Source organism: Neltuma alba, unplaced genomic scaffold, assembly GCF_004799145.2.
Source record: "Neltuma alba isolate B1F8T4 unplaced genomic scaffold, ASM479914v2 tig00010855_pilon, whole genome shotgun sequence".
NCBI lineage: Eukaryota > Viridiplantae > Streptophyta > Magnoliopsida > Fabales > Fabaceae > Neltuma > Neltuma alba.
The window spans coordinates 154194-179483 of NW_021635649.1; the positions used below are offsets into that span (position 1 = coordinate 154194).

Sequence of the window (25290 nt, forward strand, 5' to 3'; positions counted from 1 at the left end):
TTTACTAAAGCCAAAGCGTTTCTCACCACCCAACCTCCGCAGTTTTCTAGACTGGGCAATTTGTTTTCGAATTCACCGATATTATAAATAATTAATTTATAAATATTAAAAAATTTAGTTAAATTAGTTATTTATAATACTATTTCAGATCTTAATTATAAGATCTCATTTATAAATTATAAATAGAGTCTCATAATTAGGATCGGAGGGAACATATATGTGTGGGTGTTATTAAAACATCATCTTTAATCATATGTATTAAAGTTATAATGTCATTAATATAAAAGTTAGTTAACTAATTTAAATAAATTAAGGTAGTTTGTTAAATTAGTTATTTGTAATATATTTAGAACCAAATTAAATGTCAAATTAGTTCTTATATTAAGGATCGGAAATAATAATCGACAAAAATTTTCTTAATATACGCAATCAATAAGCATACTTTAAAAAGATAAGGGAGAATGACAGAAAAAGAAACAGAAAATTACAAATCCTAAATCAAGTTTGATAGCACAATTTTATTTGGTATTAACAAGTTTAAATTTGTAAATGATAACAAATTTTTATTGACATTTCTTATTTGGCATTTACAAAATTCTAACTTCTTTTTTTGTCATTATTCCAAAAAATAATTATAAATTTAAAAAATCAAGTAGATTGAAATTTTATATTTAAAATTAAAATAATTTTCTCATATAGTTATTGCATTTACAACAGGAGGAAGTAGTTTTCTTGGTAGATTTTTTTTTTGTCAACCATAATTTTTTTGGGTAGATTGCGCATTGTTTTACTATAGTTTTTAAGTGAGATGGGGCGTAGGCCTTAATTATGATTAGAGCCGTTGAAGAATTTTGAATTTTACCCAAAAAACTATGGTTTTATAACTTTGAATTTTGAAACTGGACGTTGGGTCATTTTGAGCTACCTGAACCTCATTTTCCTTCAATAAACTCCTCAGTCTCTCTATCAGTCTAAGTAATTGAGGGGATCAAGTTATCGTTCCCTCTCTCCCTTTCTCCCCTAATTTTCTATTTTTAATGGATACTGCTATCCTATTTATAAAGTAGAGAGAAGATTTTTTAATCTATTTATAAGTTATATCATTAATTTTTAGTATAAATATACTATTTTATCTTGTAGATTGTTATTTTTTTTCAAAAGTATATATATTGTTAAATTTTAAGGTCGAGTTAATGAGATTTAAGATTTTTTTAAATTCTACTAAACCATGTTAAAAATGATTTTTAAATAGGACAGATGGGTAGTGAATAGATTTCTATGATTGTTTAGCTGTTACAACTATTTGTGTGCTTCTAGAACTAAATTATACTGGAATCCCCTGTGCCCTTCGTGTTGCTTGCTTGCTTAGCATTTAAGGACAAGTTCAAAACAGAAGTGGCTTGCAAATAAAGGAAGGAAAAAGTAAGGATACTTGAGCAAGAGAAAGGAAAAAGCCTATAGGTAAAAAAATTAGGAGGAAAGAAAATGAAAGAAGAGAAACTAAATAAAAAAATAAAATTGAAAAAAAAGGTTACTATCCTTCTTATTTTGGATGGAGGAGAGAAAATAGAGAGAAAATGAATAAATATATAAATAATTAAAATATCTTTATTCCATATTAAAATATATTATGCTTAAAATCAAATTAAATATCACAACGAAAAAATCATATTAACATTAACTTCGTCAAATAATTTAAAATCAAATTATTTGGAAAAGACATATTATCATGTTATTATATTTTGAAAACTAAAAATCGGTTAGTATAATATGATTTCTGTTACGGTTAGTATTTATAAAAAGTCATTTTTAAAAATTAAAACTTGTTTAAATAATTAATAAAAAAGTATACTTAGATGTAAGATGGCTAAAAATGACATGACATTTATCAAATAGTAGCATGTGAGATTATATGTTCTTACTGTGATAAAAGTAAAAAAAAAATCTAAAATTATTATAATAAAATAAAAATAAATTTTTTATAAAATTATAAAATAAAAATATTTGTTAACGTGAGAGAAGAGAGATAAGGGTAAATCTTGTAGATATAATTTTAAATGAGCATTAAATGCAATCTTAATGGTCAACGTGCCCAATATGAGCTCTCTGATTTTTTTTTTTTTGGTGAAGATATGAGCTCTCTAATTCTAACGCTGATGCAAACGCCCATTCCCCAGTTCCCTAGGCATGTTGAGTCGCACCCATGCTGATCCAAGCATTGCCAACATCAATGACATGATTTTATGAAGTAGTCATGAATAAAATTAAAAGGAAAAACTTACATGAAAGGCAATGCGAATTTGATAAGATGATTCACATCCCACAAGGAAAGGCAAATAAAGTGTGACTTTTTTATTTTATTTTTTTCTCTATATGTGAAAAGAAAAGACTAGGAAAATAAAATAGATCCCACGTTTCATTTTATCTTTTACTTTTCTTTCTTCTCACTTTTCCTCACATCCAAAATCGGGAGAAAAAAAAAACTCATTTCTCTCCTATCTTTGTCCTTAATTCCCCCCGCCCTTCCTGTTCACTCTCTATCCAAATAAGAGGTTAGTTCTCTTATCTTTAGGGCCTGTTTGGCAAACAGAAAAAAAAAATAAAAATATATTATTAACAAATTTATTTTTTTAAATTGAAATATATTATAAAATCTATCTATTATATAATTATCATATTAACTTTTATCCTTTTTAGTAATTTGTACATATAAAAAATACTTATGATAGCAATTATCCAAACACTCTCACTTTATCAAAATCACTTTTTCATAAAATTTATACTTCCAAAATCTATTCTCAAAAATAATTTTTTTCTAGAAGTTATTCTTCAAACCATGATTTGGTTTTATCGAAACATCTTTTTACTTTTCAATCATTATATCCATTCTCATTAAGAAGCATTTTGGAAGCAATCATTAAAAAAAAAAATTATGGGTTTGCTAGTTTGTTTGGATTTTTGTTTTGAAAACAATTTTTTGTCTGTTAAAAAAAACTGTTTGGTATTTTTTTAAATTAGTTGTTTTAAATAAAACAGTTTTCTGTTCTTAAAAACTAAAAACCCAAAATAATTTTTAAATGTTTTCTTATTTTTGTTTTTTTAAAAAATTTTAAAAAAAACTTTTTTCTCTTCTCACCTACTGCCGACCACTAAAATTAAAGTTTGCAACTGACTTTTACAAATTAAAATTAATTAAAATTAAGATAAAAGTAATTTGATATCTGTTTAGATAAGCTTTCACTAAAAAAAAAATAGTTTTACGAAAATTTATTCAAATGATATATTGAACCGTCAAATGATATTTGGAACCATCAGTTTTAGAAGTTCAAATATTAAAAAAAAAACAGAAAAAGTTACTTCAATTTTAAACGACTTTTGGATTTCAAATCATTTATGTATTGAAAATCAGATCAATTAATAAATTAGTCCAGACAATGATTTAAAGGTTAATTTTTCAACTAAGTCAAACCGGTCATCCAGAATAATATAATTTAATTTTAATATACAAAAATAATCATATATAATTCTAAAAGAGTGATATTTAAATAAAAATATGTTAATTCACAAGTAAATAAAATATTCATTTATAAACCACATATAATTCAACTTAAAAGAATTAATAAATCACAAATACAGTGGATTGCTATTTTTTAAACTGAAAACCATATTGTTTTAAGCTCAATAATAAAAGAAAAAAAATATAAATTCAACTCAGTTGATCAGTTCAAAACTCATAATCAAACCAATCATGACACTAGTTCATTAATTTATTGGTTTGACAAGTCAAATCAAATTGAGTTTTCATACTAGCCTCAAAATCATCAGAAACATGCTCGAAAACCCATTGGAAAACATATCTTTGTAACTTTTGAGGCAAGGCTACTCTCTTTATTTTGGTTAAAAGTAGTTTTGATGACTAAAGGAATGTTTGGGTAATCTCAAAATCACTTTTCAGAAACACTTTTCCGTAAATTGAGAAAAATTCCTTTACATATTTACTTCATATACAGCAAAAATACTTTTAAAATTATGATTTTATTTTTACCCTTACACTCCCTAAATGATGTAAGACAAGGTAGGAAAAAAGGGTAAGAGGGAAAGAGAAGAGGAAGAAAGAGACTAGAGGAGGAAGGACAGCAAGAAAGGAGGAAAAAATTAGAAAAATAAAAGAAGAGAACTCAAGGTGAAACTCAATAATATGTTTATTCAAATCACAAAATATACAAAGCAAACGAGTTGAGATGCCATTTATAGACCTCAATTTAACCCTAAGAATTAATGATAGAAAACTCTAAAATCCTAGAGTTGGATGCAAATAACAATTAAAAGATAACAATCAAATTAAAATTAAAGCCAAATATTTCCTAACAATGATAAACATCCCTAATATCTGGAAATCCTCATCAACCATGATTTCATATCCCACCATTTATTCCCTACTTGAAGAACTTGGCTCCTGACGAGTTAAAATAGAGACACAAATATGGGGAGGGAGTGGTGGGATTCTGTATGGTGCTTCGATCCGAAAATCCCTTCTAGTAAGTAAGATTAGAGCTGGGAATTAGGGCCGGCCCTTCAGAGTTGGCGGGCTTAAAAGGACCAGCCTTCCAGGGTTGAAATTTTAAAAATACCCCAATTTGCTAGGCCCGGCTCTTAAGCTACAGGGGCAAGGCCGGCCCCGACTTTTGACCCGTTTAAGAAAAAATACTATTTTTTATATTTATCATATTTTTTTATAAAAATATAAAAATAAACCAATGAAATTATTAATAAAAGACATAAATATGAATAAAATTAAGTCACAAATATAAAATATCATCATATATAAATATTCATCAACATCTAAGAACATCTAAAACATTCATTAACAACATAACAACATCTAAAAGTTTTATCTATAATGCAATTGTGCAATAAATAAACATTATCATTAATCTTTTGAAACTTCATCATCACTATAATTAATTACTTTTCTTCATAAGTATGCTTTTCTTTCGTAACAAAAATATCAATTTTTTCTTCTTTATAAGAATTTTATTTTTAAATTCTGCAATCTAACTATTATTTTACTTTAATGTGAGAAACATTGTTGTTGAAACTCATGAATTTCTAATTCAAATTATAGAATCACAAGTTATATAAGTATAAAAATATTTTATTATCAAATATATATATATATATATATATAGTTTAAAAATATCAACGCATATAATATAAATCAAATCATTATTAAAGTCCAAATTAACCCATCTTTTAAAAATTTAATTGGATAAATTATTGTCTAAAACTAAACGCCGTTTCACATTAATATTATATAAAAAAATTTAAAAAATAAAAAAATTATAAAAGGGTTTAAAAGGGCTGGCCCACGGCCCTCCAGGGCCGGCCCTTTTAAGCCCTCGGCCCTTTAGGGCCAGCCCTCTAAGGCTTATTTCTCATTTTAAAAGAAAAATATTAAGTCCGACCCTCATAATTTCAGGCCCTAAACGGGCCGGCCCGACGAGCTTGGCCCGTTTTCCCGGCTTTAAGTAAGATAACGAGAGAGAAAACCACGGGAAGCATGAGTAGCTTGAGTAAAGCCCAATACAATACTTCGGTATGGAAATCCTCTCCAACATGCCAGGCATCAAAACAGAGAATCATTGAGGAGATGACAAACTTGATCATTGAGTGTCCGGAAAGCCCTTCTAATAGACAAGAGTCTCATGGAGTGGCCCAATAAGTAGTGGATCAACCTTAGGAGGTACAACTTACAGAGGAGGTAGAGCTGCCATGTGATTAAGCCGATCCTGCATCGTAGGGCCACTTCAATTCCATCAGCAGGCTCCACAAGTGCTGGTAGTGCTTCAATAGGATTTAGGATTTGATCTTCTGGATTTGAAGATGGAACCTCAGCTTTCGTCAATTATTTGTTTTTTGCGATGGATTTTCGCTTTTCTTTTTCAACTCATTGATTTGACCTCGTATACACTCAAAAAGCTTAGTTATTATGAAATCCAAATGTTGGCATTCTTTAATAGCCTCACCGTCTTCTGCAGCCTTGGACCCCATATTGATCAAAATCTTCCTATTGACAGCAATTGGTATATTTATATTGTTGTTGCTCAGCATACCTTATATTGATGATATGGGCGTTCCTCATATTTATAGCACTGGTAGTTTTTATAGTCATGTCGATGCTAGGTATGTTGGGATAGGGTGCTATATTTATGTTGACATTTTTTATACATGCATCCTCTAAGACTATAATTATAACTGAACAACATACTTATTAGGAATTTAAGGGTAGTTCTAGAAACCTTAAAAAAAGTTTCCAAGTTGGCCCCACCTGTAAGGTAAAAACCCTATTTAACAAGCTTAATCCTTAGAAAACTCCACACCTCCACATAGATTACACTTAAGTGAAGTATTTATAGTAGCCTTAGTGGGTTCGAAAACCTCACAAGGAAACCGTTAGAAACTTGAACTAGCCTAGGGTAAATTTGATTTGGCCAAAGTGGCAAGTGGATAGTTTAGGGTAAGGCAAGTAATTAGCCAAGGCAATAAATAATATAAATTAAAAAAATGAAAATAAAAAGAAATAAAATTCAAAATTGGAGAAAATGATTTTTTTTTTCTTTTTGGCCTTCGATTTTTTTTGCTTTGCCTTTTTCTTCTTTTGTTCACTATCTTTGTTTCTTGGTTTTTTTTTTTTTTTTGCTTTTTTAAACTGTTTTCCTCTAATAACGAAAATGAAATCAACAAAATGAGAAAATGGTCACCCAAATAACAGTTTTGGATGATAATCTTCAAGAAACTTTAGTTTAAAAGTTCTTCCGTGTGATAATTCATTATTGGAGGAAGATTCAAAATGGAAGAGACCACACAAAACAATGTGGAACATGAAAGGCTTGTATGTGAGCAAGGGGAAAGAGGGAAGGGGAAATGGAAGAGAGAGACTAGAGGAGGGAGAACAACAAGAAAGGAGGGAGAAATTAGAAGAATGAAAGGAGAAGAGAACTCAGGGGTGGAGAAACTCAATAATGTATTTATTTAAATCATGAGGCACATGAAGCAAATGAGTTGAGGTGCTATTTATAGATCTCAACCTAACCCTAAAAATGAATGATAGAAAACTTTAGAATCTCATACTTGAATGTAAATAACAATTAAAAGATAACAATCAAATTAAAATTAAAGCCAAATATTCTCTAATAATAATAAAATCCTGAATATCTGAAAATTTTAATAAACCATGACTCCATATCTCATTACTGAGATTTCATACAAACTGAGACAAAACCCTTTCACATATTTATCTTGAACTTTATGAAATCACTTCTAAAGCTATTATTTGATTTTTACCTAAACAACCCATAAATTTCTCTTTGTTAAATCAAAATCACAATCAATATGTGTTGGCAAACCCAAGACCTTGCTCGGGTTGGGTTCATACGTTAATGGGTTCAAAATAATAAGGATAGTGAGGACAAAACAACATCTTTTTTTTTTTTGACCAGGGGTGAGGACAAAACTTAAAAAATTACAGTACCCATTTGTAAATTTGTATGAAGCTGACTGCATCAGAGGTCAGAACCACGTTGCATTGCCAGCATTATCCGCCGGGCCACCCATGAGCGTCTAAAGCGCAAACTCCAAACGATATTTGTTTGGATTCAAGGGACTTAATCTGAGCCATTAACTTTAAAATGATCATGGCCGTCAACTTTTATGGGGATTTAGGGATTTTTTTTCTCATATGCACGACTTGCAATTTGGTATTTGGAATTTGAATTAACTTCTTCAAAGATGTCTTTAGATTAACAGTCATTTAACTTTTACAAATATGAATTAGGATAAAAGTCAGTTAGTGTAATATGATTTATATTTGGATTGACGTTTAAGCTGACAGGTTGAAACTTATTTGAATGATTAACGGAAAAGTAAGTTTAGATGTAAAATGATTAAAAATGACATAAATTTTATTAAATAATACATATTTATATTAAATGTTTCTAATGTGATAATTACTGGAGAATAATTAAAATTATTGAAATTGAAAATTTTTGAACTAAGTAATTTTTCGGTTAAAAACGATGTAGTTAAATATTTTGTTTTATGTTACTTTCATTTCATTTCTTTTATTTCTTCTTTTTATTTGTTTCTTTTCTTTTCCTCTATCACATACCATGTCAATTGAGAATTTAATTGAGAATTTAAGTGTGTGTTTGGAATGCCGTTAGTAGAGATAAATATACATGGGAAAGTATGAAACCTGAGTTAGTGACTTATTTAATGGTGATGCATTGTTTGGATTCAAGTCAGAGGAAACGGGCTTAAAGCCATGGTGAAGCAAAAGCCAAAATTTTTGGGTATGTTTATATTTTATTTTTTTTGGAGCAAGGGTATGTTTAGATTTATAGTGACAAAACTTCTTTTATTTTATCTGACTTTTGCAAAAATTAATTAGGATAAAAGTTAATTAGTGTAATATGATTTATATTTGAATTGATTTTTTTATTATAAAAATCAATTTGCTAAATTAAAACTTGTTTGAATGAATAATGAAAAAGTAAGTTTATATATGAAATAAATAAAAAAGCCACGAATTTTATAACATATATCTCATATATATAATCTGATAAATTTGGGAAAAATAATCAATTAAAATACAAATTAAAAAATAAAAAGAGTTAATACGTATTTATAATGTTATTTATATAATGTGATAATTCCAATATCAATATTAAAATTAAAATTATGAAAATAAAAATGATTTATGCATTATTGTGAAAATTTTTAAAATATTAAAATACTTAAATTTTAGAAAAATTTGCAATATGAGTGTACAAAATTTGCAAAGCCCTACTACTCCGTGTGTATAAAAATTTATCAATTTTTCTCATCAATTAAATTTCTAATGACAACTTTTTCCCAATTTTCTCTGAATTTTATTATTTGATTTTTTATGTTTCTTTAGATATTTTCTTTACATCTAATATGCAAAATTGCTAAGTATAAAATTGTACTAAAAATATTTTAGGGTACTGAAACATTTTTTTCATATGTGTCTAGCACCTTAAATTATATTTTAGTGCATCCAACATCCGAAATTGTTATGTATAAATTTGCACTATAAAATATTTTAGGGTGTTAGATGTACTTCAAAAATATTTCTAAATGTTGGATGTATCTAAAAAAATATTTTAAGATATTAGATGTACTTTAACTTTTTTTATTTTTTTTCATTAAAGTAAAGTAGGACTCACTTTAACATTCTTCTTTTTCATCTCATTAGTCATTATTTTTCTCCCTCTCCTTTTCTCTTTCTACATTGGCTTTTGAGTTAATCCTAATGTGTAAGAGGAGTTTTATTTTAAGTAAAAAAATTTTTTTTTTTTTTTGGAAAAATCATTCTTGAGGCACCTATAATTTCTTTCGATTTTTAATTTGCTGCCTATAAATTTTTTATTTATAATAAATCATTTATTGTTTTTTAGCACAATTATTAAAACAAAGTTATAAAAAAATGCGCAAGCTTTTTATTTTAAAGCATTCCCAAAACGACGTCGGTTTGGAGAGACTTTAGGGACACTGTACCGAATCTATCATTCCAACATCACAGCCTTAATCGCACTCGTCATCGGAGCCGCCTCGCAGCGTAACAACGGCAGCACGAATCAGTACGGAGCTTCAGTTCCATTGGCAGATTCTCTGATAGATTGTGTTGTCCATTTTCGGGCTGTTCCAAAGAAAATCTCATCTCAAGTATCTCTTCGAAGTGACTGCTTGACGGGATAAGGAAGATTTTAAATGTAATAGTGTTGTTGTTTGGGTTAAACGGAATGGCAATGAGAATTCAGGTTGGGTTTATTTGGCGGCGTCTTTCTGGGGCGCTTACACTGTATGAATCAATCTCTTCGACATCACATCCAAGTTTTCAGCTTCGGAGTTCAATCTTTCGACCCTCGATCTCCGCCATTCTTCGCTCCTACACTACCGGTGCGTTTTCTTTCTTTCTTTCTTTGTTTTTTTTTTTTTTTTTCAGTTAACTCGGCGCTAACATTCTACTACTGTACTCTGACATTAGATAGGTAGACTAATCTATATTTTATGACGTTAAAGGTGTACTTGAACAGATTGGAAGTAGTTTCATTTTCCTGTTACTAGAAAACATGGTTAGTAGGCAATGACTGACCACTTTGATATGAGGAGAAGCCTGAAACACGGTGTAGAATTTGTTATAAGGAAAATCTTGCAATTTTGTAATTCATTCTATATTTATTTCATTTTGAACAGAAATACTTCCTCCAATATCTACGGACCTTCTAAAGATAATGGAACAAAGACTGTCAGCCATTGAGCACAGGAATGATTGTCTTCAGAATTTTCTAAACCAGGTGATCCTTTTTACTGTTTTCTTCAGTGTGTCGTACTCTCATTTCCATTGAGCACACATCTTTGCACCGCCCTCCTCACGTGTGTAAATAATCTTGGACGTCACTATTTTTTGTCTTTTGTTCAATTTTTGTTGTTTATTGAAGACAGCCAGAAGCATCACCAACGGAGTATGCCAGAGCTAATAAGGAACTTCGGAAGCTAAGTGGTTCCATGGCCCTTATCAATGAATTGAGAGCCAAACAGAAGGTAATGAGTTAATTGATGCAGACCCTTCGTACATTATATTAATTCGAAAGTTCAAAAAGGAAGTAGTATAACTAAGACATGAAACTGCATTTAGTTTATGATCTCTTAAAAATGTTTTAATGTACTGATAACAGAGGTTTGCTTTCATTGGATAGGAACCACTGAATTTTGTCGCTAAGGTGTGAAACAGACCTAAGTGTTTATTTTAATGAGTTAATTTTGAAAGTCTGCTATTTTTAACTTCATGATGAGAGTGTAGCCATGGGGCTTCCGAGAAGCCATACAGATTTTTCCTTTAGGCAGTTCTGCATGTCATTTGCTTATCTGTTGTAGAAGTGTACCTTTCCATCATGCACTAGTTACTATGGTTTTCAGTGTTTTTTTTTTTTTTTTGCCCCCTTTTTAATCTGATACAGGCTCCTCACTATCTGCAGGAAATAGATGGCTTGAAGTCATTATTGGCTGAATCTTCTGAAGATAAAGAGATGGTTAAGATGGCAACAGAAGAACTGGGCCAGGCCCTGGAAGAAGAAACAGGACTGCAAAAGTTGGTACTCAAGTCATTACTTCCCAGAGATGATGCTGATGAAAGGGACTGTATTTTGGAGGTGAGAGCAGGTAAAGTATCCCTGTTGGAAATGAACATCTCATATTGATGCTTATCAAACAGCCACTTCAACTTTTCTTATTTTGCTAAGGTGTCTATCCATATTGTATTTCCACCCTTCCCATTTCTCTGCATTTGTTTTTTTATCATTTTTCTAGACTAAGATGTTTCATCAGGTACTGGCGGGGAGGAGGCTTCCTTATTTGCAATGGACATCTTTAAAATGTAAGATTGTATGTGTTTCTTGGAACTAGCTGGAAACTGTTTGCTAAAGCTTTCTGACGAGGATATCGTGTGATGCAAAATAGGTATGAGAAGTATGCTCACAAAAAAGGTTGGAGGTTTGAAGTAGTTGATGTAGCTCAATCTGATCTAAAAGGATACAAGGTACATATTCGTCCTTCACTTTTGGTTATACTGTGTTGCATCGGTGGTTGATACTAAAATTGAATGTCCGCATATATAGCTGATATATTTTCTGTTTGGACCTCAAACTCTTAGGAGGCTAGTGCGGCAATTGCAGGAGCTGGCGTTTTTGGGAAACTTAAATTTGAGAGTGGAATTCACAGAGTGCAGGTTTAGTTATTACCTGTTATGTACAAGTTGTGACTAGTTTCATAAATTACTGACAATTTCGTTTAACAGCGTGTTCCTGTGACAGAAAAGTCAGGACGTGTCCACACCAGTGCTGTTTCTGTGGCCATTCTCCCTCAAGCTGATGAGGTGATTTTCTTACAGATCAATGCATCATGGTGTTGGGAAAAAAATAATAAGAGAAAAACAAGTGCGCTAGTACTGTGTATTGTGGTATTTTGAGACATTTTCCTTTATAAATAACAAAAGTTGACACCATTTTCTACTTAAGCTGTATCTTCTCTCTCTCTCTCTCGGTTCTGTTTAATTGGATTATGAAATTTATTATTTTGTATGTTCGCTTTGATACAATACACATTCCCTCTCTTTTTGCAGTATCTTACATTATAACGCGCCTTTGCCTTATGTAGGTTGATGTTCAATTGAAGAATGAAGACTTAAGAATTGATACCTATAGGTCCGGTGGTTCAGGTGGTCAGCATGCAAATACAACCAACAGTGCTGTTAGAGTAACTCACATCCCAACTGGGATGGTCGTGGCTATACAAGATGAGCGTTCCCAACATATGGTGAATATTGCTATAAGTTTTACAAAAATTACTAGTTGCCAGTCTTCATTTTTGTTTCAGTCCTAGGTTTAATTGAAGATAAAAGAATAAGCACGGGAAGTGATATTTCCCTTGATTGAATTTTTAATCTTGTTTATTGGCCTTATCAGTTACTTCTCCCTTGTCTGTATTTGGTAGCCAAAAGGGCAGTATAGATGTTGAGTTGTATGCTGTGCATGTTCTGTTTTTAACAATTTCACTTGGTCGAGTAAGCTTAGAGTGTAATTAGGAATACGCTTCTTGCTCATCTATGGCATTCGTTTAGAAAGTTTGCTTATGGCATGTTTACATTGTGTTCCGAAGGCTTTCTCAAATTTTGTTCATAGACCCACCTCCAGAGAGTCAATTGAAGGGGAGAATCTTTTTTTAAGATTTTATTTTTCACAGGTCTATTTTCCCTTTTCCAAACCATGTCTCCTTTGTCACCTAAAATGCAATGCAATGAAAAAGAGAACAGAATTGAAAAAGGGTGATGTTTTACATGGAAAATGGCACTTATAATCCTGGATTGAAAAATGTTTATGAAAAGTTGAGTGATAATAACAAGGACATACTATCTTCCCACCATTTGTGGCAAAAAGGGTTGGACCATGTGCAATTCCAGGACTTAACGGAAGGGAAGTCTAAGGATTACCATTTAGCTTGATAATCATCGCTGATTTTGTGTTTGCTGTAGTTAAAATTATTATGAAAATATACATCCTGACATTTGATTAGCAGATTTGGTTGATTATAATTACTGATAATGTCATTTTTCCCGTTTATATATGTTCTATATGTATTTTTTCTCCTATATTTATTGTCCTTATTCTTAATTTACATTCTATATTTGCCTTGCCGTGTCTGCTTAGAACAAAGCCAAAGCACTGAAGGTACTGTGTGCAAAGCTATATGAATTGGAAAGGTCCAGACTTCAAAGCAGTCGATCAAAAATTCGATCAGAGCAGGTGCGAAGAGATTTTCTCGCTAGCACTGTCAATCTTTAGACCATTATTATTGTTCTGTAAGTTCACATGAGCCTTGTGAAACTGGACAGATTGGTAGTGGGGACAGGTCTGAACGCATCCGAACGTACAACTTTCCTCAAGGCCGTGTAACCGATCACAGAGTCGGCATTACTCACCACTCCATTGATGATGTGATGCAAGGTGAGAATTTGGATGTCTTCATTGATGCTCTTCTGTTGCGGCAAGAAATGGATGCCATTGCGTCTTTCAGTTCTTCCCAGTAATGCCTGTGGAATCAGTTGCTTCTTGATGAGATCTTGTTTTGTCAATTCACCATTTACGGACCCTATTGAAGTTTATTGCTTCTGGTGATGTGCAATAAAGATGTTTCAAAGTGTAAACAGGAAAGCAAAAAGGGAGTCTTCTCATATAGAACCTAGCTCCACATTCATGTAGAAGGTGCATTCAAAGTAGAAATAGGAGGGGAACAGATCAAGCAGCAAGCCCTATGCATACTAATTATAAGATTTGGCTTTGGGCCTCAAATACAATCATGCTGTCTTGGGTCACTCTCTTTTCTTTTCTCTTGGTTTTTTTTCTTTCTTTTTTTAAATTTTAATTTTAATGGCAGGCTGCTTAGGTGGGGATTGAACCTTACATCTGGTACCACAAAGAGCAGATCTTCTGCATGTAGTTGATCACAATTGTTACCCACACTTTATTAACACAATGATATCATGCGTGGTTCAACTTGATTTTTCTATCTATAAATTTTGAACCCTTCACATTTTCTGTTTATAAAAAAAATTTCAAATATAATATATTTTATCCAATTATTAGTCTATGTATGGTTTTTTGGCAACATAATATTCTTCTGGTTTTTAATATAAGACCTATTTAACTAATTTGATTTGATTAATGAAGTTAGGTAAGTTAATTAATTATAAGAAATAAAATATTTTTTTTAAAATTTTATAATCATTTTTCTTGGTATCCTTCTTTTTTCTCATACTTGATCATAGTTAAAAGAGTATCAATAGAAGTAATTTAGAAAAAATTATTCTTATATTTAGAAGGAAGATTAACTCAATAATTAGGTCACACGTTAAGAATCAGGAGTAATATATATATTTACAACTTTATTAAGTTTTACTTTTTCGAATGAATTATATAATGATCTCTTCAAGAAGTAACTGATTTTCTTGGCATTACTTTAAAGATGACATAATGATCTCTTTAAATGAAAAGTAAATTCTAATAGCTTTTTGAATTTCGTTTAAATTGTACAATATTTGAGGAATGGCTTTCCACAGTTAATGAATAATTCAGCCTATCATAAATTTGAATAACACAACTCTATGTTGGAATTTAGTAATAAGTAGAATATAAATTGTCTGATTTTAATTTTTATCTTTATATACTAGATAATAATTTGCGAAGTTTTTATTTGCAAGACAACCAAATAGTACAATACTATATCATAGGAAATATTTACTAAAATACTGCACTTAAAATCATTCACAATTAGAACAAGTCAAAATTTATATACAAATGGCTCATATTAAGAACAACTCACTTTTATCATTCGGTTGCTAACACGAGAGTGATTATTACTTTTTTTTGTGGCACAAAATTATTACTTTAAATTATTGAGTATTACTAAAAAATATTCTTAATAAAAATGTAAAATAATTTTTTAGGTAATTTTGTTCTTAAAAATATTCTCTTAGCTTGACTTTCTAGCTTTCTCTTGAGCTGCTCCTTCTCGATGGAATAAAATATGTGCAAACATTAACAAATTTTGGTGACCCCTTCACGCTTCAGCGCTTCACTCTTATTTTGAAAAAAAAAAAAATGGAAAGCGGCTGAATACATGGGATGCGCCGCAGCATTTAACGACGTCGTTCCTCGGGGCGCCGGAGCCCGGAATGTGGACGCCCTCTCCACTCCAATCGCGCCCTCCTCGCCAACAATCTGTTCGCCGTCGCCTCTGTTCTTCGGCCTCAAACCAGTGACCTACACTCTACTATGATCGAACCAGTGACGCAGTCGCCGTCATCTCTTCTGTCTGTCCTCACTCCCTTGGCGTCCAGCGTTCGAAGTGTTTAAGGTTTGTTTTAGTCACCCATTCGCATCGAGCTTTGTTAACCTGTCATCTTTGCGCGGTGCAAGGGCTTTAGCCCGAGCCTGGAAGCTTTAGTCGAACCCAAAGTCTGGGTGATAATTGTCGAGGTTCTTCTCTTTGCTTGTTCATATTACTTTTGGAGCTTGGACATTTCTATGTATAGCCTACCCAAAAGAAAGACCCAACCGAGCCGAACCGATAAACGGAATGCTCACTCGGTCATTTTAACCCAAGCTGCAACGCACCGTTTTCAGTTTCCTTCTCTTCCTTGAGTACTTCATTTTTTCAGTTTGCACTTGGCAGTTCGTTCCTCCAAGGTGGTTTGGCTTCCTCGTACATCGACTTGTTCTCTTCTCCATCGATTTGCAGCGTCGCTAGGCCGTGGTCTCGTTTCTACTTGGAACTGGAAGGTGAGAATGCAGTGACTATTCTTCAGTTTTGGACTTTTGATTTGTGACTATTTTGTTCTGGTATGCAATGCGATTTTGGGGATTGGGATGCTAATTTTAGTTGGTTTTTCGCTAGGGTGTTTGTCGTTGCTTCCGAGTACCAACTTTGGCCTATGAGTGTGTCTGTTCCAAACTGGTTCCTCGAGTTAGCCAGTCAAGTATGGGTGTCATATTCTCCTACACCTCCGTCTTCGTTTTCATTTATATATTCGTCCTCTTCCTTCATAGAGCTAGTAATTTTTTGTTCCATCTCTTCTCTCAACACCTCACTGTTCATTCTTTTAGGTGCCCCCTACTTCCTCTCTGATCCCAATCACTTTACTTCTTTTTTTCTTCCTTTTTTCTAAAAACATGTACCAACTTTCTGCATAATATAAAGTTTTATTGGAAGTTGATTTCTTTTGAATATAAGGGTCTATAGTACATGCCAGTGGGTATTTATTGTTGTCTTATGTTTTACTGCAGTTTCCTGGATCAGTGTTAACCGCCAGTTGCCCTTTCCAATCCGTCTTTGGCCATGCCACCTTCCCTCATTCCATCCAAATTCGTCTTTGACTTGTGTACCCTCAAAATTTAGCTTACCTGCCTCTGAAGCTTCTGTGTTTTGAGACCAGTCTTCAATAATCCGTGCAGTTAATTCACTAACACACCTTATGGAGATTCTGAGCCTATGTCAATATTCATAAACCCTCTCTGCTCTACCTTTCTTTGCACTGGCCAAGCTATGCGCAAACCGAAGGACTCAAGGAAGAGAAGGGAATTGAAAACGGTGCAGTCTTATACATATTGATATTGATTTTAATGATAGGATTGATTATTTATATTTATACATATTGATATTTATTTTCTTAACAGATCCTAAGTGTTCATTCATGGAAAGTCCTTGTTATTCATTTTAATTAGGCACATCACAAGCTCAGATCCCTTTTTATTCTTCTATTGGTCTCTAGAGATGAAGATTTGGGTTCTTTGTTTGAAAATGTTGCCTTTGTCCGTTGTCTGGGGTGTAGGGTGCATTTATGCTTTTCTCCCTCCGATCTTTGCCATTCTTCCACTGCCTTCAGCTGTGTTTGGTCTATTCTACTCCAACTGCGTTTTCTTCTTCACGTGTGCGTGTGCGCGTAGGTTTAGGGTTTAGTTCTTGTTCCAACTCCTATCCCAAAATCTCACTGTTCATTCTTTTAGAGGTTCCGCTTGCTCTCTCTTTGTTCCCTATCAGTTTACTTCTGTTTTTCTTCCCTTTCTTAATATGTACCAACTTTCTGCATAATATAAACTTATATTGAAAGTTGATTTCTTTTGAATAGAAGAGTCTACTATATGCCTGTGGGTATTGATTTGTTGTGTTATGTCTTACTGCAGTTTTCCGGGTCTGTGTTAGCTGTCGTTTAAGGTTTAAAGTCTTCTTAGTGCATGCTAACCCCGCTATCAAATCCATTGATGGGTTCAACAAACTGCTCAAATGCAAAGAAGAGGAAGAAGACCCACCAATCTCCAGAGGCTGTGTTCCAATTTGAGCTCAATTCTTGTTCCAAAAACAAGGATTTGAGTGGTGCAGTCGCCCTATATGAATCTGCAATTTCACAGAAAATAAGAATTAGTCAACATCACTTCAATGCTTTACTCTACCTTTGTTCCAATTCTGTCACTGATACATCACTCAAAGACTTATCTCTGGATTATGGGTTTCGCATTTTTGATCATATGTTGGCTCTTGGTATCAATCCCAATGAGGCTTCAATCACAGCTGTTGCTAGGCTAGCTGCAGCAAAAGGAGATGGAGACCATGCCTTTGAATTGGTTAAGAGCATGGGAAAGTACAGTGTTGCTCCTCGATTGCGAACGTTTGATCCGGCTTTGTTCTGCTTTTGTGATCATTTGGAGGCTGATAAAGCCTATCAAGTTGAGAAAGAAATGGGTGCAGCGGGAGTAAGTTTGGAGGAGCAAGAGCTTGCAGCGCTTTTGAAGGTCAGTGCAAAGAAAGGTAGAGCAGAGAAAGTCTATGAATATTTACATAAACTCAGAAGCTCCATAAGGTGTGTTAGTGAATCAACTGCACGAATTATTGAAGACTGGTTTCAAAGCATTGAAGCTTCAGAGGTGGGTGAGCTAAATTTTGATGCTAGAAAAGTCAAAGATGAAATTGGACGGAATGGGGGAGGGTGGCATGGCCAAGGATGGATTGGAAAGGGCAATTGGGCTGTGCACAAAACTGATATTGATGCAAATGGACGTTGTTGCTGTTGTCATGAGCAATTGGCTTGTGTTGACATTGATGATGATGAAACAGAGAAATTCGCTCAGTCTATTGCTGCTCTGGCAGTGGAACGAGAAGCCAAGGCAAATTTTAGTGAGTTTCAGGTGAGTGAACTCCTGCTTGCAATTTCTCCCTTGTGTGTAAGACGATGCTAGATGTGGTAAATCTTTTCTGGAAATGAAGTTATCTGACTTTACGTCCCAACATGTTCTCTACTTGGTTTGGGTGGTTCTCTTCATTTGTCTTTCTGGCGTCTTCTATTTTAGGGCTGGCTCATGGAACATGCAGGCTTTGAAGCTATAGTGGACGGGGCAAACGTTGGGCTTTTCCAACAAAATTTTGCAGAGGGTGGATTTAGCATTTCTCAGGTTCGTTGAATAATTAATGAGGATCCTCTCACAACCTCTCTCTTTTCTTTTTTCTCCAAAAGAAAAGATATAATATCAGCTTTAGCTCATACATTAATGAATTATGTACTAATTCTGTTTATGTTCCCCGTTTTATATTCGTTCAGCTTGATGACGTTGTGAAGAAACTATATGATAGTAATAAAAAGAAATGGCCGCTAGTTATCCTGCACAACAAACGTATGAGAGGGCTTATAGAAAACCAGTCTAGCAGAAAGTTGGTTGAGGAGTGGAGGGATAATGGAGCTCTTTATACGACACCAAATGGCTCTAATGATGATTGGTAATTGCCCAATCAATGTCATGTGAAATGTCTTCATCTTTTTATGCGAGAAGCACATTTTTATTTCTCAAATTATCCGAATCTTTGTTCAACTTTTTTTATTATTCATCATATATTGTTTTTCTTTAGTTCTTGAAGGCACTAATTCACATATGTGGTCGAATTTGGGTTTGAATCTTTTGATCACTGTTATGTTTGATCTCTATACGTGTGGGTTTCAGGTATTGGCTCTATGCTGCTGTAAAATTAAGGTGTTTGCTTGTGACAAATGATGAAATGCGTGACCACATCTTTGAACTCATAGGAAGTAGCTTTTTTAACCAGTGGAAAGAAAGACATCAAGTGAGTTCCTTCTAAAATTACTCATAACATCATGACAGTTTTTGTTCTAATCTAATGATTGAATATGCATATTTGATTCTTTTATGGAACGGGGGAAACAGATGGAATTATGTTTAGTTTATTATTTCCATTTACATAAATAGAATATGATTGACATAGTAACTCATGTAGCTGTAAATTTGGTTTTTTTTTTTTTTCCCCCTCGGAAGAATTTTCTTAAATTGCTACTGTGGTGGGGTTAAGGCTATGTGGGGGAACATGCTGGTAAATGTGCCCATTATGGGTCTCAGTTATTATTTATACTTAAATAATTTTTAGGTGGCTCTTGGGCATTCTCGTGTCCAAAACCATTGCACTTTTCTCAAGCTGATTATATTTATTTTTACATACAGGTTCACTACACATTTGTTAAAGGAAACCTTAAACTCCTGATGCCTCCATCATATTCATGTGTCATCCAGGTAATATGTTATCTGGCACTCTGTGTTGTGCGTCAGCCAGGGGTTTTCAATATGTTGGGGTTTGATATGACGTTTGCTATTAGCTCTTTAGAAAACGAGAGGAGGAGATTTGCACTATTATCCGGAGCTCTGATTTTTTTTTCATTACATGCTTAAGTGCCTTTTTCTAAATAGCTACTAGTGTGGGGTGGTGCATGCTTCTTCCATTAAGACATTATATTTCAAAGGAAAAGTGTTCTTTCTGCGATGATGATTGTACTTATCGTTAGCATGAGAGCTGTACTTTTAAAAAAAAGAAAAAAAAAACAAAAGAAAAGAAAAACACTTGAGAGTTGTCATTTGATGCTGGCCGAAATAATGACCTTAACTCTATAAGTCCAAGCCAGCGTCTCTTTTTTTGAGTCCCAGTTTTGGGTAATTTAATCTGTTCGTAGTGTATGGACGGTTAAATTTCATCATTGTTGGGTATTCATGATTGTCATGCAGAAGATGACCATGAAATCCCATCTTTAGATCTGGCGGTCGAGAACTGTTAGTTTTGGGACAAACCTGAATTTATTTATTTATTTTGGGTTCAGGAATCAGAAAAAGGATTATGGCATGTACCAGTTGTAACAAGCAATAACAGTGAGGAATCCTCGAGAATTTGGCTTTGCATTACGCGGCCAAGTGCCGATGCTTCCAATGACGACAAGACTAGTGAAGATGGTAATCTCTGTCATCATAGTAACTCGTAAGATCATCGTAGCGAGTCAGAGGAATCTGCAAATAATGGCATTCACTACTCAGATTTCTCTCTAGTTGGAAAGGATCAGACAGTTACCCAATGAATCTTTTCTTTCAATGAGCCATTATTTGACATGCACGCAATAGGCCCTTGTGTCTGGGAGTTGTTTTTGTGGCCATAAAACAAGATGTTTCATGATATGAACTGGACGGCCACATTATATGCTTCATGGGTATCTGGTTTCTGCACTTCTGACGCTCGTGAAACTTGGAATCACAGATTTTGGAATAAGGTAGAAATTAGAATTTGTATGTTGAAATCCCTGTCTATTGGGGGAATATTTTAGTAGTTGGTGATCTGGGAGAGTGAAAGTAGGTATTGGGTTCTCATGTCATTTTTCTTTTTAATTATTTTTTGGGCTTTTCTTTTTAATTATTGTGTTTAAGTGGCCGAATGGTCACTCCCAGTAAATGTAACTGAATAGTAATTTTTTGGGTTTTGATTCATTAACTTATTAGTAGGGGCTAGCTCCTAAACCATGCATTCGGTCTCGCTGGTCACAATCTGTTTCAATTGAGTCAATTTTCTCAAATGCCAATTAGCATCAGTTAATATCTTGATTTTTTGTATAGCTGTAATGAAATCACTCGATTGGGTAAATTTGCTTGCTCCACTTGGAACTCCCCAAACGGAATTTTGGACCTTAAAAGCTAGTTGTAGCCTCAAAAAAATGCATGTTCGACATTTGACATGATTTTGGGTAACAAAGACTTTTTGAAAGGCGCGTTAAATTGAACCAGCTCGTTTTTTTAAAAAAAAAAAAAAGAGAAGAAAAAAAGAGATTTGAATCTTTTGAAACTAATCTTTAACATTTTGTTTTAAAAGAAAGAAAACAAAAGAAAATTTGATTGTCTTGTAAATAAGTACTTTACATATTTTTATCTAGTATTAAAAAATAAAAGTCAAAATCAGACTATTTAAATTTCATTTAAATAATGTAAAGTTGATAGTTTCTACTTCTTAATAAATTTCAACATAAAGTTGTGTTGTTTAAATTTATGATAAGCTGAATTATTCGTTAACCGTGGATAGCCATTCCTCAAATATTATAAAATTTAAACGAAATTACAAGTGTTATAATTTTCTTTTTATGTCAAAACATGATTACATAATTTAATGAAATTGTAAAAATGTGCATTACTTTATAGTAGTATAACATATAGTCATATGCTACTTTCAATCTTCAATATAAGAAATAATTAATTAATTTGAGTATATTAAGAAAATTAGTTAAATTAGTTATTTGTAATAAATAGGTATTGTCTTCCCCAAAATATCTTTGATAATCATATGTATTAGTTAAAACTACTATTTGATGAAATATTTAATATGTGTAACTATTACAAGGATTATATTAAAAAATAGATAAATATGAGAGATAAAGTGAATTAAGGTTTTATATTTAAAACCAAATTAAATGTCAAACTACCACATATAAAAAACAGGACGTAATTTATTGCTAAATTTATTAAAAGAAAAAATTTATGCACTTTATTTTTAAGTTAGCATTATTAAATATGTTAAGGTACATCTAGTACCCTGAAATATTTTTTAGGTGCAGTATATTTTCTGTCTTGGTGCTGGATGCACTGAAAAAATATTTTTGGATGTTGGCCACACCGACAAAAATATTTAAGGGTGTTGAATGCATCAAAAAATATTTCAAGATGCTGGATACACCATAAAATATTTTAGGGTACTGCATGCAACCAAGAAAATACTTCGAGGTGTTGGTTGCACTTAAAGCCTTATTAAAAAGTGGTGGCTTAATGAATGTTACCACAAAACTATCAAAAGTTAGACCGATTGTTTATATGTAGTAATGTACATAATTACATATACATGTATGTATATTACTATGTAGGGTAAGGAGTTAATTTATAATTCACAAGATAGTAATTCAAATCTCACTGTCAATATGAAGACCTTATTAGTGGACAATCTATAAGTATCTCTATGAATACTTTTTGAATCTGAAAACATGCCTTGACCCGCTTAACTCACAAAACTTTCTCATGCCAAAAAATATATATTTGATTTTTTATTTAAAAAAAGAAAAAAAAAAGTGGAGGGTTTAAAATTTATAGATAGAAAAATTAGGTTGAGGAGTTATCTTTTATTAGGCTCAACAATATTTAAACCTAATTGGAAAATAAATTCAGCAACATCAATAAGCCTATATATTAACCAACATCCAAGGTGTACTAGAAAGTGACTAGAAACGAAAAGGCTATAGAAACAGATGCTCTTCATGTAAAGTTCATAAGTTGATTCACATGGGCATCTCTCTTTTACTTCAATCACAGTCGCTAGTTTTGTTCCCCAATCACTTTGGGACTGTCCCCTCCTCCTTTTCCTTCCCTCTTCCTACCTGTAAGCCACCATCTCCCCTCCATGCACGTATCCCCTTTTGTCCCCGGTCTTCTTCAATGCAAGATAAAATATTATATATACACTCTGCACTCCCTCCAGTTCTATGCCACTTCAATGCTAAATATAAGTCATTTGTAGAGAGGAATTTTAGTTTTAAATATAAGTCACTTATAGTATATTTAATATTTATTTTCTAATTTTATCTTTATTTAATTTTCATTGAAAAAAGATAAAGAAGAAAAATGAGAGTGATTCGTAAATGTAGAGAAAGAAAGAAAACTTTAATGAGGATAAAATTAAATTTTTTTATCCATTTAATGTACTTGTTAGTGTGCGAGAATATGTTACAAGTGGCTTAGATTAAGAATTAGATAAGCAACAAATAATCAACATGTATATCAAAATATTAGTTAAAATTTGTTAAAAATAATAAATGTGTAAGAAATATAATTGTTTTCAAATATATCCTTATTTAGTAAGGATGATGAATGAGAGAGATAATGGGTGGGAAAAGAGATGAAAAAGAATCAGTCAGAAAAAGAGACGAAAAGGGCATGCAATTACTTGGGAATAAAAACGAATTAATACATTGAATATTTCGCACATACAAAGTGTTATTTATATATATAACCAACCCTTTGTAAGAGAATGTTGCTTATATAGGATCTGAAGGAGTATAATATGTATATATACAAATATATACACACATATATATGAAGCTGAGTTTTTTTAATTTTTATCCAAAAAGATAGAATTATCATGATGGCAAAACATCTTTTTGATTAAGGAGAATGCCAATCTGTATTTAAAATAAAGGACCCACAAATTCTTGAGTCTTCTTCACTCACTTAGGAATGGGATTTTGCTTTTGCTCTGCGACAGACACAAAATTAGAAACTATTAAGAAAAAGCTGCAATCAGTGGGGACGATGACAAGATTTAATGATGGGGTATCTTGTTATATTATTGGTTCATCTAGATTTGACTCTGGATTTTTCTGACACAAAATCATCTCTAAGGTCCACATTTTCAAATTTTGGATTAATAATTGCTTGGATTTTGATTTATATGTAAATATTAAAATTATTGTTAATTCTTTTAAGAATTATCTAGCCGACGCTACTAATTAATCTAGATTCGAGTCGCGATAACTTTCATATTCAATGAAGGGAAGCTCTTCTCACATATTTTTAATTATATATAAGACTCAAATTCATGACTTTAATTACTACAAACTAGATTTTATAATTAAATTTACATCACAAGTTAGATCCTATAATAATAGGCATCCTTTTTTATATACGTTTTTTTAATCTTGTAAGGAATGAAATAAAATTAGAGTGGAATTTGTATAAATACCTCTATTTTATGTGGGAAAACTGCCAAAAAAGATCGCCGAAATAAAAAAATTACAAATAAGAACCCATAACAATATTAGTATGGGTTTTGACAGTAATAATATGGGTTTTGATAATAATTTTTACAAACCGATCTCTATATGCAATTTTTCCATTTCAACGGTTTTTTTTTTTTGCCATTTTCCCATTTTATGTTTGGATTGGGGGTTTTACGATTTGCATTTAAATTTGGGCCAAATCTATTGTTTAAGTAAATAAAGCTTTATGGATTTAGATTTAGATTTGATCCAACTAAATTTTATTATAATTTTTTAAAATTTCAAATACTTACTCTAACTTGATTATTTCAAATGTGAATTATGATCTTTTTTTTTTTTTTTACCTTTATTTCTTGCCTAGACCAGAACGCTCCCTCACACCTTTAATCCCTCTTGGGCCTACTCGCTTACTCACTCTTAATGCAACATTGAGAGTTAGATATGACAATGACAAAAAAATTTTAATCATATGGCAAGTGGCTTAAGATGTTTGGATATGAAACCATTTTAAATTTCAAAAGGTGTGAGAAAGAGATGACAAGTATGTGGTGCTTGTTTCTTGTGGTCCCTCATTTTGACCTAAAATAAATGTATGAATAATCAACAAAATTCATTTTAAGAAAAGGTTGATCCAATAATTGTTTCTTAGGAATTCTCTAAGCGCATATTCATGTATTTAAAATAATAGCGGCCTATTAAGAACTTTTAGTTCAAGCGGCAACCCGAGAGATTATAGGATATAACCCTAAAATGAGTATGTAGGGGGTGTCTGTCGTACAAGGTTAAGCTAAGCTAGAGTGTGGATCTTTTTTAACAAAAAAAGACAAATTGATCTATAGATTTATAAAATAGATAATCCGAGGTTTAGGCCCAAAAATTAATTCATATTTAGTTACTATTACTCTTAGCTGGAACTAATTTAAAAAAAAAATAGCCATATTTTCCTTAACAATAATGCACAAGAAAAACATAACTATGAATTTTTTTTTTAAATTATACGGAAAAAATTTATATTTTATATGCTCCTT

At 32.2% G+C, this 25290-nt stretch overlaps 2 protein-coding genes across 3 annotated transcripts; both read left to right on the forward strand.

Moving 5' to 3' along the window:
* Window positions 1-9638: 9638 nt before the first annotated feature.
* LOC114759490 (peptide chain release factor 1) lies at window positions 9639-14107 on the forward strand. The gene is made up of 11 exons (XM_028948667.1): window positions 9639-9981; window positions 10279-10379; window positions 10528-10626; window positions 11061-11244; window positions 11410-11458; window positions 11542-11620; window positions 11735-11809; window positions 11879-11956; window positions 12238-12396; window positions 13287-13382; window positions 13472-14107. Exons 1-11 carry the CDS (start codon window positions 9825-9827, stop codon window positions 13664-13666), a joined length of 1272 nt encoding a protein of 423 aa, XP_028804500.1. The 5' UTR covers window positions 9639-9824; the 3' UTR covers window positions 13667-14107.
* A 1140-nt stretch (window positions 14108-15247) lies between these two features.
* On the forward strand, window positions 15248-21031 carry LOC114759488 (proteinaceous RNase P 2). 2 transcript variants are annotated; one of them, XM_028948665.1, is made up of 8 exons: window positions 15248-15917; window positions 16422-16725; window positions 17319-18317; window positions 18480-18581; window positions 18728-18903; window positions 19125-19245; window positions 19638-19706; window positions 20285-21031. In XM_028948665.1, the coding sequence occupies exons 3-8, from the start codon at window positions 17370-17372 to the stop codon at window positions 20441-20443; spliced, it is 1575 nt and encodes a 524-aa protein (XP_028804498.1). In that variant the 5' UTR covers window positions 15248-15917; window positions 16422-16725; window positions 17319-17369; the 3' UTR covers window positions 20444-21031. The 2 variants fall into 2 exon arrangements, with proteins under 2 accessions (XP_028804498.1, XP_028804499.1); XM_028948666.1 differs by lacking the exon at window positions 16422-16725 and having other exon boundaries at window positions 15248-15614; window positions 15811-15917.
* Window positions 21032-25290: the final 4259 nt, after the last annotated feature.

Excerpts from the sequence above, each read along its gene's own strand:
- LOC114759490 (XM_028948667.1), top strand. The coding sequence starts at position 9,825 with ATGGCAATGAGAATTCAGGTTGGGTTTATTTGGCGGCGTCTTTCTGGG. Across the intron at positions 11,810-11,878 it reads GTGGAATTCACAGAGTGCAG|CGTGTTCCTGTGACAGAAAA; the intron begins GTTTAGTTATTA and ends TTCGTTTAACAG. Across the intron at positions 13,383-13,471 it reads CAAAAATTCGATCAGAGCAG|ATTGGTAGTGGGGACAGGTC; the intron begins GTGCGAAGAGAT and ends GAAACTGGACAG.
- LOC114759488 (XM_028948665.1), top strand. The coding sequence starts at position 17,370 with ATGCTAACCCCGCTATCAAATCCATTGATGGGTTCAACAAACTGCTCA. Across the intron at positions 18,582-18,727 it reads GTGGATTTAGCATTTCTCAG|CTTGATGACGTTGTGAAGAA; the intron begins GTTCGTTGAATA and ends ATATTCGTTCAG. Across the intron at positions 18,904-19,124 it reads AATGGCTCTAATGATGATTG|GTATTGGCTCTATGCTGCTG; the intron begins GTAATTGCCCAA and ends TGTGGGTTTCAG.